Here is a 17,234-nt window from a genome sequence, read left to right as displayed (position 1 = left end):
AGTTGAATTAATTTTGTATGCCATATTCTAAAATTATTCCCAGTAACATAAAAGTTGCTACTCACAGAATCAACAATAGACCAATCCAGAGGATAAGCAAAGAGCTCAGGTTTGGCTGTGGGAATTTTTTCAATGAGACTCTTAATGTGTTTGCGCTTTTCTTCAGTGTTTACAGCGCCTTTAGCAGCATTTTTATCATCTTCACCATAATCCAGGGGAACCAGTTTTCTTTTTCGGGGTACATCATCACTGTCTTCATCCTCGAATTTGTTAAAGACACTATCTACAGGTAGTTTCTTTCTCTTCACAGAATTGGGCTGACCAGGACTATTAGAAGCACCTACAGTAAAAACACTATGTTAGCCTCATGAATTAATTTTCAAATGTTACATCTGACAACCCACCATATACTTCCACATTGCAGAGAAAAATCCCAACTGTAAAAAATAACTCACTACTCACAAGTGCTAGAAAATTTAACTTTTCACTTCTTCTCAGAACTCGAGGCAGCTGAAGATATAGGAGCACTAGTAGGACTATGAAAACAATCGTGAGCTAGAAAGGCATTTTTCAGTACTTTTCTATCTTCCTACCAAGAAGAACATTTTCTTTTCTCCTTAAAGCAAAATAGAGACCAGGGGAGGGAAGAAGGAAGGAAAGAAATGCAACATACCCAGTTTAAGACTCAGTCCTATTTTTGGCCTGTGCTCCTCAGGTTGCTGCTGATCAGGTGAGTTCTCGTGAGGAATGATAATCCCACAGGGAGACTCGTCCCCAGGAGTATTGGGGGTTGCGTTGCCGCTGGCAGAGGAAACAGATGGCGCAGAGCTAATGGGCCTCAGTGTGGGTTTGAGACAAGGTTTCTGCTCCGGTTCTTCTTCCTCTTCCACGGGTTCTTCTCGTTTCTCTTCTTTTTCTTGCTTTTCTTCTTCTTCCTCCTCTGATTCTGGCTCTTGCTTTATTTGTGGTTGTCTGCGCCTCTCAGCCTCTTGTTCCATCTACAACCGAAGAAGTAATCTGATTGTCTTAAAAGAGACTAAAACACTAATTTGCTTTTTGCTTTAAAATATTTTTTGTAAGCCGGGCGTGGTGGGGATTATATATATATATATCACCTTTATTTTTCGTATACCTAGACCCCTGTGCATGCAAGCTACACTCCCAGTCCTTTTTTTTTTTTTTTTTTTTTTTGTGGTACTGGGAGTAGAACCCAAAGGCTTTCTACCTCTGGGCTATACTCCCAGACTTATATTTTATTTGGAAACAGGGTCTCACTAAGTTGCTGAGGCTTAAGTAGCTGAGGCTGGCTTAAAACCTGTCTCAGCCTCCCAAGCGCAGGAATTACAACCGTGCGCTACCACACCTGGCTTCCCAGTCCTATTTTATTCCCATTTTGAAACAGGGTCAGCGGGACATGGTGGCACACACCAGTAATCCCAGTACTGGGAGGCAGAAATAAGAAATCACAGGTTCAAGGACAACTGTAGAGGCAAGTAGTGAGAACCTCACATAGTACCAAGTCCTGGGTGCAATCTCTAGCACCCAAACAAACACAAAACAAACATGATTTTGTTAGGTTGGTAAGAATCTCACTATTTGCTAAAGGTATCCTCGAACTTGTATTTGTACTGTCTCAGCCTCCCAAGTACTGTGGCTACCTTTATTCCTTTTAATGAGGACATGAACACTGCTTCCTTCTATATAACCAAAAAGCTGAAAAAAATCATAAAAGGATCAAAGTTCAAGGACAGCCTCAACAAGCAGTGAGACTCTCAATAACCTAGCAAGATCTTGTTACAAAATAAAATAAAACAGGGCTGGGAGTATAGTTCAGAGGTAGAATGCTCCTGAGTTTAATTTCCAGTACCACAAGAAAAGAAAAAACAATATACAGAAAGGAGGATCGTACTTCGTGGACAGCCTCAGCTACTTAGTGAAGCCCTTTGCAACTCAGTGAGACCCTGTTTCAATATAAAGATATAAAGATTAAAAAATAGGTCTAAGGTGTAGCTCAAAGGTAGAATGCCCCTCTTCTATGCCAAGAACCAAAAAAAAAAAAAAAAAAAAAAAAAACATACTAGGAACTTTAATAGTTTTGTGGTATTGGGGATGGAACCCAGGGGGGAACATTTTACCTCCAAGCTACACCCCCAGCCATATTTTTTATTCTTTATTTCAAAGGGATCTGACTGAGTTGCAAAGGGCATAAGTAACTGAGGCTGTCCTCGAACCATTGTCCTCCTGTCTCTGTCTCCCAAATGCTGGGATTTGAAGCGTGCGCCACCACGCCCAGCTTGTACAATATATTTTTTAAATGAATTTAAACGATCTGGCTGTGACACCTGTCACCCCATTAACCGCCAGGGTTGATTCGGCTGATCTGGCTGGCTAAGCAGTGCCCCTTTCCTCCCTCACAGCTCCATATGTGTCCCTCCCGAAGCTGCGCGCTCAGTGGAAGAGGACAACCGTCCCCAGATACAGGAGGACCGTCTTTGGTCAAGGGTATACGAGTAGCTGCGCTCCCCTGCTAGAACCTCCAAACAAGCTCTCAAGGTCCAACTGTAGGAGAACATAGGGTAGTTAAGCTTCCAAGACTCCAGACACATCCAAATGAGGCGCTGCACATGGCAGTCTGCCTTTCTTAAAAACATAAAACATTATATATATAATATAAATATATAATATAAATATATATAAATATTTATATATATTTAAATAGTTTATAGGTGAGCATGTTGGAGCTGAGACATGAGGATCACAGGTTGGAGGCCAATCTCAGTAATTTAGTGAGACTCTACTTAAAATAAAAAAGCACTGAAGGAATAGATCAGAGGGCTCAAACCCCAGTATAAGAAAGAGAGAGAAGCCGGGCCTGGTGGTGGGTGCTTGTAATCCCACCACTTGGGAGGCTGAGAAAGGAGGCTCACATAGGTTCGAAGCCAGCCTCAGCTACTTATAGTGAGGCTTTCAGCATAGCCTGAAGGTAAAAAGGCCCTCAGTTCTACCCTCAGTACCACAAAAAAAAAAAAAAGAGAGAGACTAGATCACTAACTGCTTCCAGTTTTGTTTCATGTTTTCTGAACTGTCTGTATACTAACATTAAGTACCTACTTAACAAAATGTAACCATTTTACATTTAAAAACTATAAGGAATATGTTAGAAGAGAACATTTCTGTAGGCAAAAGCACTAAACAACTTAACATTACATTACATTCTTTTTTTGGTACTGGGGATCAAAACAGGGGCATTCTACTTCTAAGCTACACCCCCTGACTAGTTTTTCTTTATTTTGAAACAGGGTCTCATTAGGTAGCTAAGGCTACTTTCAAACCTGTGATCCTCCTGTCTCACCCTCCCAAGTACTGGGATTAAAAGCGTGCACCATCACGCCCGACACTATATTCTTAAACAAGATAGGGTATGTTCCTTTTTTAAATGACATGCTGTTGATTGAAATATATTTAATTAAGAGAAAAACTCAGCCGGGCGTAGTGGCACATGCTTGTAATCCCTGCACTTGGGAGGCTGACAGGAGGATCGCGCAGGTTCGAAGCCAGCCCCAGCTGGTTTAAGAGACCCTGTTTCCAAATAAAATAGGTCTGGGAGTATAGCCTGGAGGTAGAAGGCCCCTGGGTTCCATCCCCACTACCACAAAAATACAAAAGTCATTCAAGGTAAGTGCAAACTATAAGGAGGGGATGTTTCTAGCCAAGTTTCATTAAAAGACGGTTGCCAAAGCCAAAGTAATTGATTTGTAAAATGTTGCTTAATCTTAGTTGTAAGACATTTAGAACAAAGGTGTCAATCAATTAATACTGATGATTCTTTGTTTGGGTGGTACTGGGGTTCCTGGAAGCCCTTCTCCCTTCGGGCTATACTCCCAGATCTAATATATATATATATATATATTCGAACCTTCATTATCCTCCTGTCTCCGCCTCCCAAGCGCGGGGATTACAAGCAGGCGACACCACGCCTGGCAATATTAATGATTTTTGTTCATTAAAAAGTAACAATAACCACAAGATAGCAAGTTCCATGAAGCACACTGTGTATTCCCCTTAACTATAGATTTATCAGAGCTGGCTTCAAAAATGACATGACAATCTCAAAGACATTGCAGATATTACCCTCTGGAGCTCTGCATCTGGATCTGGGTGTCCTTCTGCCAAAAGACGCTGCCGAATTTCTTCCAGCTCTTCCTTTTCTCTTTTCCTATCTCGTTCATCTGCTTCCATCTCCTTTTCCCTATCACGCAACCTTTTCTGAAGAGCACTTCCCCTGCAAAAATCAGAAGGCTTACTTAACATGTACACCATCACCTATTCCATAGCATGTCTCCAACTGTACCTCTGTCCACTACTAAAGACTCCATGCTAAGTGTTCTGTCTCTGCAAAATATTCAATCATGTGCTCTCTCCCCAAGTTTAAATAGTGAGCCAGGCTTGGTGGTGCACGCTTGTAATCTCAGCATTCTAGAGCCGGAGACCGGAGGATGGTGGTTTGAGAACAGCCTCACCTACTTAATGAGGCCCTTTGCAACTCAGTTAAGACTCTGTTTCAAAAAATAAAAAGACTAAAAAATAGGCCTGGGGGTGTGGCTCAGAGGTACAATGCCCCTGGGTTTCATGCCTGGTACCACCAAAAAAAAAAAAAAAAAGTAAATAATAAAAAAAAATAGGGCTGGGGAGAATGAATAAGGCTGCGACTGTAGCTCAGAAACAGAATGACCCTAGGTCCAACCCCCAGCACCACACATATACACAAATCTTCAAGTATGAGTACATAAAACAAAGGTTTCTTACCTATAATATTTGGGATCATCTCTGTCATCATCATAATCTTCTAAGAATTCTTTTAATCGTTTAGCCTCTTTAGCCTTTGCAGAAATGAAGAAAAATATTGTGCAAAATTAACATAAGAGCCACTCAGGTTACCTACTTCCTCTTTACTGGTAATAATTTTTTATCCATCCCACATTAAATCTTATAGTTCCTATACACTTCATGTATTAGGTATTTATCACATTAGACATTCTTTTATCTATAGAACAATGTAGCAGTAGGACTTATAGTGAAATGAAAACCACACACATTTATGTTATAGTAATATGCATACTGAATACATCTTCAAAATATAATACTCATTCTCCAATGAAACCTACCATACTCAGAAAACAAAATTACCGTACTAAACTTATTTGAAAAATCACTGCCATCAGATATCAGCAGTAGCATCATTTTTTAATAAAACGCAGGATTAAAATTTTAAATCATAATCATGCATATCTATTTTTTTCTATGATAGTGGGGATGGAACCCAGAGGCCTTCTACCTCTGGACTATACTCCCAGACCTAGTTTATGTTTTATTTGGAAACAAGGTCTAAGTTGCTGAGAACCTCACTAAGTAGCTGAGGTTGGCTTTGAACCTGTGCAATCCCCCTGTCTCAGCCTCTCAAGTGCTGGGATTACAAGTGTGAGCCACCACGCCATGCTAATGTCTTAGTTTTAATGGAAATAATTTTCCCCACCCAGAAATTTCTGTCTACCTAACTTAAAATTGACAGTAAACCAACCATGATAGTACATGAATCGATTAGTTTCAGAATTCCAATACAACTATTATATGTAATTATATTGTCTATTTTATGTTATATATATTATCTCCATGTATTTGTTATGTATAACCACTATTACTCCAACTATTTATCAATATACAAAGCAGACGATGGTTTTTGGCTTAAACTGTGCTGTGTGTGTGTGTGTGTGTTGTGTGTGCATGCGCGCACTATGGATTGAACTCAGGGACACTTCCACTTCCAAGAGACACCCCCACACTTATTTATTTTGAAACAGGGTCTTGCTAAGTTGCTGACAGCCTCATTAAGTTGCAGGCTGGCATTAAAACTGTGATCCTCCTGACTTAGCCTATCAAGTACTAGGATAACAACAGGCCTGTACTATTCCTGGCTTACAGTAAATTTGTAACACATTTCATCCTCTTCAAATACTACTTCTTTTTTTAATACTTCCCCAGTCTAACCATATATGCATGAACAATCTCTCCCATAGGCAAAATGAGTATTCTCCCAGTACTTCCAAGATACTGTGAAGGCATTTTTCACACACCTCAAACGCTAATACACAGGCCTCACAGTAGCTGCTTACATAACACTACTCACTTGTTTCAAAATTAGATCATTAGTGATTTGGATATACCCAGTACCTAGAAAGAAGGCTGGGATATGCTGTACACTCGGAATGTGTCAAATCAATGAATGGATATGTCTGGTGACAATAGCAATTGCAGTATTTACATGCCTCTTAAGTACTAAACTGAAGGAAAGCCCTTAAGGTAATAGTAAAATAGAAACTGTTTACTACTATTGAGAAGATAGAGTACTTTTACTTCATATACTGTGTTACATAAACAAGTAATTGTTTATTAATTGTTAATTACTTGTTTATGTAATTGGATACTTTCAGGCTCACAAAAAGAAGCATTTTTTTTAGGTTTCAAATTTACTTATATAAGAAGCAGATTTTAAGAAGTCTTTTCTGCAATATTGTCAATGGCATTTTGTCAACCTAATGAATTCTATGTCTTACTATGCTATTCTCTTCCTAGTTAATAATAGAAGGAAAAAAGATAAGATATCCTAAAGAGGGAGAATTAATGCCATTTTAACCTAAAAGTAAAGTTTTTACTTTTGTGTGTATGTGTGTGTGTGTGTGTGTGGTACTAGGGATTGAACTCAGAGGTATTCTACCTTTAAGCTGTATCTCCAGTCTGGTTTTATTTCTTATTTGGAAAAAATGTCTTGCTAGGTTGGTGAAAAGTCTCACTGATTTGCTGAGGCTGTCCTCAAACCTTGCAACTCTCCTGTGTCTCAGCCTCCCAAGTACTGGGATTATAGGTGTGCACTACCATGCCCAGCTTTAAAATTGTATTTATTAGCTGGGTATGGTAGCACACACTTGTAATCCCAGTGCTTGGGAGGCTGAGACAGGAAGATCGCACAGGTTCAAAGTCAGCCTCGGCTACTTAGTGAGGCTCTCAGCAACTTAGTGGGACCCTGTTTCCAAATAAAGTATAAAATAGGTCTGGGAGTATAGCCCGGAGGTAGAAAAGCCCCTGGGTTCTACCCCTAGTACCACCAAAAAATAAATAATTAAATAAAATTGTTTTATTTATTTATTTTTGTGGTACCAGGGATGGAATCCAGAGGCACTGTAGCTCTGAGCTACACCCCCCAGTCCTATTTTTTAGTCTTTTTATTTTTTGAAACAGGGTTTCACTGAGTTGCGAAGGGGCTCGCTAAGTAGTTGAGGCTGTCTGTGAACTGTGACTCTCTGGTGTCCGCCTCCTGAATATTGGTATTACAGGTGAGCTCCATCGTGCCCGGCTCTAAAATTGTTTTTAAATAAGTCTATGTATGACATCAGAGGATCTTACATCCGGAAAACCCATGGTATCTATCTAGTTGCTGCATGCACCCTTTTGGTTACTTACAAAAATTCTATGTCTCATGTTCAAAAGCTATTTGAAGAAGATTTCTAACTTCAGAGTGAAGTTTTTGGATGAATTATCTCCAAACTGGAGATAAAGAAAATTCCATATTCTGGCAAAGACAGAACACATGGAACATACCACTAAAGCAAATACTATGATAAAATAACCATTTTATCAGTTTACTTAGTAACGATGCCAATTGTTTTATACTGTTAAAGTTTACCAACTGCTTTTTCTGGTACAGTAAATACAACAAGCAAAATTCATCATGTAATCAAAGGATATGGTAGTGTAAAGAAATATCAAAGAACGTTATATATGAAAACAATATTTACAGGAAATTTTTTTTTTACTAAATCATTTGCTTTATCTGTTTTGTACCAATTAAACAATTTTACAGTCATAATCAAAGAATGATCTATAACTTCTAAGTTTATATTATTTTGATAGATTTACTTTGATAATATGAAAATATAATTTTCCTTATGGGCAGCAAAAATTTGAAAGCTAGGAATAAAGACTCATACTGAAATTGTCTGAGAGTTACTTGAAATACATAAAAATTAAGAACTGAGAAGCCTGTACATTTCAGTTATAGTTACTTCTCAGCAGTAAAATTCTAACTGCTCTTTACCTGAAAATCACTTATTTTTAATCTAGAGTCTTACCATTTCTCTTCTCCTTTCTTCTTCTCTTTCAGCCTCCTTCTCATATTCTCGGGTTTTCTTCCGTTCTCTGATTTCCCAATTCTTAAGGCGCTAAAAAAGACATTGTCAAAGCTTTAAAAGTTTATACAAGGGCCAGGTGTGGTGGTGCACACTGTAATCCCGGCATTTGGGAGGCTGAAAGAGGAGGATTAAAGTTCACGAACAGCCTCAGCTACTTAGTGAGGTCCTTTGCCAACTCAGTGAGACCCTGTTTCAAAGTAAAGAATTAAAAAATAGGGTTGAGGGTGTAGCTCGGAGGTAGCATGCCCCTGGGTTCTTAAAAAAAAAGTTTATATAAGTCGGATGTGATGGTTTATGTCTGTAATCCCTGAACTTGGGAGGCTGAGACAGGAGGACCAGAGGTTCAAGGACAGCCTCAGCAAGCAGTGAGGTCCACATCAACCTAGCAAGACAAAGTTTCCAAATAAGAAATAAAATTGGACTGGAGGGTGTAACTCGAAAGCAGAATACCTCTGGGTTTAATCACCAGCACCACAATAAATAAATAAAATTTATACAAAGGGTTCTACAAACTGTGAATAACCTATTAAGAATAACAAGCACTAAAAATAAAAGTGTAAAAAAAGTTAAAACAAGCAAAAACTGCCGGGTGTGGTGGCGCACGCTTGTAATCCCCGCACTTGGGAGGCATAGACAAGGAGGATCGTGCAGGTTCAAAGCCATCTGCGCTGGCTTAAGAGACCCTGTTTCCAAAAATAAAAAAAGTACAAAATAGGTCTGGGAGTATAGCCTGGAGGTAGAAGGGATTCCAGGAACCCCAGTACCACCAAAAACAAACAAAACAAAAACAAAAAAAAGCAAAAACTAATATTAGATGTGGAGAATTACTTTAAAAGGGGAGGGATGTGTGCATAGTGGGTGATACTTGTAATCCATGCTAATCTTGTAACTGAAATAGGATGATGCTAAATTTAAGGCTAGGTTGAGTAATCTGTCTCAAAATAAAAATTTTCAAAAAGACTGACAGGTCAAGCTCAGGGATAGAGCACTTGCCTTGCATGCATGAGGCATGAATATGCGTGTTGCGCACACCCCCCCTTCAATTTACCTCTTGATAAGCAGCTTCTTTCTCTCGGAGCTTCCTTTCCAGTTTTCTTCGTTCATACGCGTCTTCCTCATCTTCTTCTCGGTCGCGTTTCTTGTCTTTCTCTCTTTCCCGCTCCCGCTCTCTCTCTCGTTCTCTTTCACGTTCCCGTTCTCGCTCTCTCTCCCGTTCTCGCTCTCTCTCTCTTTCCCGCTCCCGTTCCCTTTCACGGTCTCTGCTCTTTTCTCTATGTAAATAAAAGATTTTTAAAAAAAATCTGTCAGTCTATTTTATATTTTCCTTTAAGGACTAAGAGGAAAAAATACATTAGGAAATACTATGCATATCCACAAACCAGAACACAGTACTTAATTTTGCAGAATGTTAAACACCTCTATACTTATCACAGAGCTGGGAGGATCACAGGTTTGAGGCTAGCCTCAGCAACTTAGAGAGACGCTATTTCAAAACTGAAAAATAAGAGAGCTGGGTAAGCTGGGCATGTAGTGGCATGCTTATAAATCCTGTGCTTGGGAGGCTGAGACAGGAGAATCACAGGTTCAGAGCAGCTTAGTGAGAGGCTCTCGACACTTAGTGAGACCATTTCCAGATAAAAATATAAAATAGGCCTGAGGGTGTAGCCAGGAGGTAGAAGGCCCTTGGATTCCATTTTCAGTACCACAAAAAAAAAAAAAAAAAAAGAAAGAAAGAAAGAAAAGAAGAAAGGCCGGGTAATATGAAGCATTCCTGGGTTTAATCCCCAGTAACCACCAAATTAAAACTTAAAAACTCAAATATTTAATTCTGATACAAGTAAACTACAGAAAACATAAACAAATATATGTGTATATAGTATGATGTCAATTCTCTAATTAAACCTGTGTTCAGAAAGGGAAGGATTTTAATGTCCACTAAAGACTAAGAGCACTATGTTTCCAAATCTAACATGAGGTGTGACCCAAAGTGAACCATCTTCCCTCTGTACTCAGGCTGAAAGCTGAAATACAGTCATGAAAGTTTCAAAACTAGCTTGAGTAAGCTTTCTTCTCTTCCCTCCAAGTTTTCTCTTTGCTTTGTTGGGTTTTGTTCTAAATCCTAAAGAAGATGACTCATTAAATTAATTTTTTGGGGGTGGTACTGGGGCTTTTCTACCTCTGGGCTACACTCCTAGACTTATTTTATACTTTATTTGGAAACAGGGTCTAAGTTGTTGAGAGCCTCACTAAGTAGCTAAGGCTGGCTTTGAACCTGTGCGATCCTCCTGTCTCAGCCTCACAAACACTGGGATTACAAGCATGTGCCACCACATCCGAGCAAATGAATTCAAATAACTCAAAATTTTACAATGAACCATGAGAGAAATTATCAGAAGCCAGGAAGGTAAACTCTGGCAATCCAGTGGACTAAACACACACACTCAGAGAGGCTAAAAAGAATGCTGCTAGAGCTGACCTCCAAGTATGCAACTAGGAAAACTGCCCACTAACCCAAGGTGAGAGGGAACTGTGTCTCCCCAGAACAGAGTGGACAGTTGATGTGTTCTGGTTTACTTTAAAATGTGGCTTCATAGCAAAATTAGCCACATAGCTAGAAATTGTTACCCACGGCTCCCATGGCTACGGAAGTGCTCTTTTCATAACTGCAACAGCCCTACAAAGGAGTACAAAGTGGTTTTATTAAAGCTATCAGAAAGATTAACTCCTCTCTGCCTTTACCTTGATCGACTCCGATCTTTATTGCGATCTGAGCTCCGTTCTCGGTCCCGGTCCCGGTCTCTCTCTCGGTCCCGATCTCGATCTCTCTCCTTTGTCCGGTCACGGTCCCTATCCCGTTCTCGTTCCCGCTCCCGTTCCTTCTCCTTTTCTCGTTCACGTTCTCTTTCCCTTTCTCGTTCCCGTTCTCGCCTTTCTCGTTCCCTTTCACGCTCCCTCTCTCTTTCTCTCCGTTCTTTCTCAATTTCCTGTCTTTCTTTTTCCTTTTTGCCTTTCTCTTCTTCCAGTTTCTAGAAACCAATAAAAGTACTTTTAGAGTTAACTCTGTAGCTCCAGTATTCTGATTTTTCCCAGCGCAATGCCCAATATTGGGAACAAAAACATCAAACCACTGACACTTCAATATTAAATATTTGTGGTTTTACTTCACAAATTAAACTGAAGCAATCACAAGACTAGATTTCGTGCAAAACCATACACTCTACACAGACCAGGAATCTCCAATCTTGGATGCTGAGAGACCTTGTGAGGTGTGGCTGTCCACTCAATGACTATATAATAACTAAAATGACCATGAGAAATGTGGTGGTTCATAATAATTCCTAGAAATACCATCACTTGGCTAAAAAATAAATTCTGCTAATTTTGAGTAACTATAAGTCACTAGGACTATTGATGCTAATTATAACCCTAGACTTTTCCATTACTTAAAGATTACTAGTCGAAGGTTTAAAAGAAGAGGTAAGTCGAATCATTGGAATGCAAATAATATTCTGCTCTCTGGTTTGCCCACCCTCTAAAAGACAAGCTAAATTCAGCCTTCTTATCTAAGGAAATATTTACTCCCTCCATTATAAAACAGATAGCCCACCAAATACAAAAACTTTGAAAATCAGTCGCTTCAAGCAAAATGTACATAATTAATGTTTTTACTTAAAATATTTTATAACAATACATATGCCAATATGCCTGTAAGACAATAAAATATATTTACAATGATAAATCCATCCTGAAAGGAATGATTGTGCATTAACTTACAGATGTTGTGCTAGGACATGGATCGCCAACACTGGATTAACCTTGCCTACAAGCTATGTTTCTGGGAGGAAGAGCAAGTACATGGTTCACAAATAAACCAAATAACAAAGGCAGACCAAGTTTGTACCCTGAAAGATTACTAGTGTACCATAGGTTTCTACACAAACTCAGAAGGAAAAAGAAAAAAAAAAAAAAACTAAACAGGTAAAAACAAAACACATTTATCCCTTGGTTCCATGTTTAGTTTCACCAAAATCAAATTTAAACTGCAACAATAAAATGTGCATTTTTCTTTTCTCAGTCATGTAAAGCATTTAAAACAACTTTAAAAAGCAGTCTTACCTGTGAGATACTCTTTTTCCTCTTCCCATGGATCAGAGAACTTATAGAGGATTATGAAAGAAAAGCTAATGTATGACAGAACGAAATATATTCAGTTGCTGCGCCACTCTGAATGGAAGCAGAGTGCAGGCAGAGCCAATACTGAATATACTGAAATTACAAAGGGAAGAGATAAGAAATGGCAGAAAATAGGACAGAAACGGAAAGCATTAAGGTGGCAAAATTGTATTTCTGAAGAGTTCTATCGAAATATAAAGATTTATATGGAAAAACAAGACTAGACTACTTAAAACTTACCTCAATGTCATTCACTTAAAAAGAAATGTCTTTCTCACACAGTAGATACTTACAGATTATTTTAGCTGTTCCAATATTAATTTTTTGTGTAATAACTCAGTTTGTATTTCTGATTATTCATTGTGCTATTTTTACTACATAAATGATTTGAGAATTAATTTCAAAAGTTTGATTTCAAAGTAAATGAAATTAAGTGAATCTAGAATACATTAAATGTTTCTAAAAATGTGTATGTGTGTGTGTATGTAAGAAGATATAGTATATGTAGTAAGTGTTTGTATTTATTTTAAAGACTAGAAAAAGAGGAAGAGATGAGCCTAATAAGAAGTAAGAAATAATGAAAAGGACAGATTCTTAAAAAATTGTAAATCTTACCTTATTCTCTCTTCAGACTCATCCGTGCTGTAAATGGACGCCCCCTGCCACGCTGATACCCTGACAGTCCGTGGTTATTTAATAAACTCATATCAAAACATGCAAAGGTTCACTGAGCTCATTTCTTGTTACTAAAGTTTCAATTCCCCTCTTTAACCACACCACCCAATAAAAACTGTTTTAGATTTCTTTTTATTTTTAAAACACATTTTGGAAATTCTAACATTCCCCCTGTAAAATACTAAGGCAGTAAAATGCCTGACAGATTGTTAAACTCTACAGCAAGTTGAAGGAATTTTTTTGAAACAAGGATTCTGCATAATTTATACAACAAGGCTCAAGAAATAAAAACAAAAAGGGGTAAACCACACACACAACTGTATACCATTTTTAAGCTTACTCAGTCCTGAATTTCAGTACTGAACCTAACTGGATATATTCCTCTAAAATAAATTCCCAGAGACCACCATTTTAACTCTCAAAATTTTGGGAGAGTTGTATTTGTGCTTTCAAATAGATATATTTCCTGAAAAAGCACTGTGTAGGTGAGCTATGGCCTGATACCTGGACAGAAAATGTTCAGCAACATTGATTCATGTCATTAATTGTCAACTTGGAATATTAAAAGAAATGAGAAAACTTAAAAACTGAAAAAGGAGAAAATGATGACTTAAAATTTCACTGGGTTAAAGATCTCTTGGTCTATGAGTGAGGACCAGTAATAACTTATTACCTCTAACATCAAAATACATTTCATGCAGTGTTCACATTTCACCATCCGTAAGCATCACCTTCAACACCAGCGAACATTCACAGATGCACTGTTATTGAGAGAAGCTTTAAATAGGCAAAACTCGTGAGTGGGATTTACTACGCAAAATACCCATTTCCAAGCCAGTTACCCCTTTGCATATTTTTCTGAGGGGGCATCCATAAATATAATAAAAAACAGAAGCTCATACTTACATCCTATTCCTTGTTACTTTCCAAGCTGAGTTTCATCTTGCATTAGTCACCATATGATCTCTATCATAATGGTGGGGGTCAATGAATAGATTAGCTTTATGGGAATTTACAGTTCTTCCATGCATCTAAAATTTGGTACGTCTGGTAACCACTGATCTACTTTTAAAAAATCTCCCCCACTCTACTTAAATCTACACAAATATAAATCTTAAATTTTAATCTCTGCTCTAAAGAAAGGTTTTCCTAAGACTTAAAGAAACTGCCCCCAGAAATACACTACACTAAATGTATGTTATCCTGCTGCCCCCTTTGAATCTAGTTGAAATCTAACCTTGATGTTTATGTTGAAATCTAAAAATTAGCTTTTATTCATATTAAAGTGAGGTGACTGCACAGTCAGTAAATGAAAAAAAAAAATTAAGCGCAATATGTCAAGGTCCACTTTACTATGGTACTAGTCTTCTGTTTCTTTTTTCTACCTATCAATTAATCCTATAAAAAGCATTTAAAAAATATTCTAATGTAATGTTGATTTTCTTGTCTGTTTGCTTTGGATTCTGTAAAAAGTCTAGATTGGTATCAAATGAAAAAAGCAAGAATACTACCTTGTGTGTATCTCTGAATTTGCTGATCTCTCGGGATATTAGGTCTCTTTTGTCCTCTTCCATTTCTATGGCATTTATATCCTCCTAAAAGACAAGGAAAACAGAGGTAATAAAGTTAAATCTACATCAATATATAAAATTAAAGGTTAGATTACTTTGTACAAGTCTAAACATACTGACTAAATAAAAACATCTACAGCAATAAATCTAATATTCTAAATTCAAACAATAAAAAAAAATCAGACATGAGAATCACAAATCAGGCAATTACCATTAAACACAGGTATTGTCAAAACCTATGACTTAAACGAACCTTAGTGATCAGTGGATAAGGAATCAGTGGGGCCACTGGAAATCTGCGAAAAATCTGCGGAAAAATCCAGAATGATTTTTAAACAACAGAGTCCACACTACTCTGCAATTCAATGTCCTATACATTTAGACTGTTGATAATATAGTACTTGCAATATATACTTAATTTCTTAATTTGCTTAGTAAAAATGACTTTGTTCTCTTTACTATCTCCCAGTATCACTTCTCCCCCCAATACCAATAAACAATGGAATAAGGTCTCATAGCAGCAGGGCTTTCTCTGCAATCTTCTCTAATATAATTGATCTATAAATCTCCCACAAATGGCACAATTTCTTTAATCCTCTCCAATTATTTCTTCATTTCTTTTATGAACACATGAAGAATAAGCCAAGTAATGAAAATGCATTTGACCACAAAGGAAACTGAAGATGGCCAAAAAGAGCACTGAAATCCACAATAATACGAACGGTCACTACCCCTTAATAACGTATCATACACGTATTACATTTTTATGGTATATATACAATTCATGCAATATTTTCAGTATTTTTAAATGCTGTTCATAATTTCTCTAAATTCACTGAAAAGAAATGAATGTTAAGAGGGAGGCTGAGACAGAAAGATCGTGGTTCACAGACAGCCTCAGCTACTTGTAATGCCCTTTGCAACTCAGTGAGACCCTCTTTCAAAATAAAGGAAAAAAATATGGCGGGGATATGGCTCAGAAGTAGAATACCCCTGGGTTCCGCCCCAGCACAGCAAAATAAATAAATAAATAAATAAAATTCTAAAATTAAAAAAATCCTAGTCATTCTATTCTCCCTTACAAGTTAGCCTTCAATGGGCTGGGCGTGGTGGCGCATGCTTATAATCCCCACGCTTGGGAGGCAAAGACAGGAGGATCGCTGGTTCGGAGCCAGCCTTGCGGGCTTAAGAGATCCTATTTCCAAATTTAAAAAAATATACAAAATAGGTCTGGGAGTATAGCCCGGAGGTAGAAGGGCTTCCAGGAACCCCAGTACCACCAAAAAAAGAAAAAAAAAAAAGCCTGCAATGAAAGTATAAGAGTAACATCTTAAAATAAATTGTATAAATGACTCTGTGTTGTCTGAACACATACGTCGTCCTTCTTTTCCTTCTTCTTCTTCCTTGGGTGAGAGTCAGATTCCTGTGATGGGGCATTTAGCTCACTGGAGTATTCACGTATTAAAACTTCAATGGCCCCTTTAATCATTTGATCTCTTCTCTTCGTTTCTTCATCTAAGGCTTCTTCATCTTCATTAGTGACAGTTTCTGGCCTGGCATTCTTTAAAGACAAGATAAATTCAGGCAGAAGAAAAGTCAAAATAGAAAATGAAAATCACCATTAAGAGTTAACAAACATGCTATCTACGAAACATCTCCTTGGTTCCATTAAAAAGTTGATTTTACTGACAGCTACCATGCCAAATAAGTAACACCATGAATATTTAACAAACAAAACACTAGACAGTTATATGTACAAAACAACAAAATGCACCAGCAGAGAGGTAAGGGACTAAAATGCTATCTTTTCTCCCTCTCCTTCTACAATTTATAATGCAACTAACTGTATGGACGACACAAGCCTTCTTCCTCGTGATTTACATGTGTAACATATAAAATAACACAATTCATATAATGCTTCTCATAAGCAATTACTTATTTAGACTACTAAAAATCATTTAAGAAAAAGGGCCGAATTGTTAATTCTATATCCTATGGAAGAAAACCAACTGTCTTCTAATGCACTACCACTCGTGTTTAATTTGAAGTTCCTGGATTAGAAACTTAATCCAGTTAAAATATCAAAATTTATAGGACCATGTGAAAACACTGGGTAGTTTCCAGTTACTCTCTACTCAGACCATGGAAGATTTAAAGGTATGACAAAGTAACAGAATAAACATAAAAAAGTGAACATGTACAAAACATTTTTTCTAATTTAAAACCAGATGTATATACTCTAAAATATCATCAACTTACTTGACAAATATATACTGTGCACACATTCAGATACCCTCTTCTATATAAATACCTGGCTCTTTGGCACAATGCATGAAATTCTACTCAAGGTAAGTTTCCTGGGCATGTGCTTATTTAACAGTAACCTGGTAGTGATTTAATTCAACCAACACCATTCTAAAAGTTATTTCTGATGGATATTCAACTAACATTTATTTCTTAATTGGATGAATAAATTCTTATTCAGAGTATACTGTGCGAAAGATTATTGTAAGAGGGCATAAAACTAAAAATCAAGAAAATATTGCCCTCAACCACATACTACTAGAGACTA

General features: G+C 37.5%; 1 protein-coding gene across 1 annotated transcript; it reads right to left on the bottom strand.

Moving 5' to 3' along the window:
- Positions 1-4,089: 4,089 nt before the first annotated feature.
- RBM25 (RNA binding motif protein 25) lies at positions 4,090-17,027 on the bottom strand (the record flags this gene model as incomplete). Its single annotated transcript, XM_080707174.1, has 9 exons — positions 4,090-4,282; positions 4,807-4,880; positions 8,184-8,273; positions 9,292-9,514; positions 10,983-11,269; positions 14,603-14,686; positions 14,916-14,969; positions 16,038-16,223; positions 16,974-17,027. The coding sequence occupies 9 exons, from the start codon at positions 17,025-17,027 to the stop codon at positions 4,090-4,092; spliced, it is 1,245 nt and encodes a 414-aa protein (XP_080563300.1).
- Positions 17,028-17,234: the final 207 nt, after the last annotated feature.

Source organism: Muscardinus avellanarius (assembly GCF_963383645.1).
Source record: "Muscardinus avellanarius genome assembly, chromosome: 12".
In the NCBI taxonomy this organism is placed as follows: domain Eukaryota; kingdom Metazoa; phylum Chordata; class Mammalia; order Rodentia; family Gliridae; genus Muscardinus; species Muscardinus avellanarius.
The sequence above is the reverse complement of the archived record's forward strand: the minus strand, read 5'-3'. Positions and strand labels throughout refer to the sequence as shown.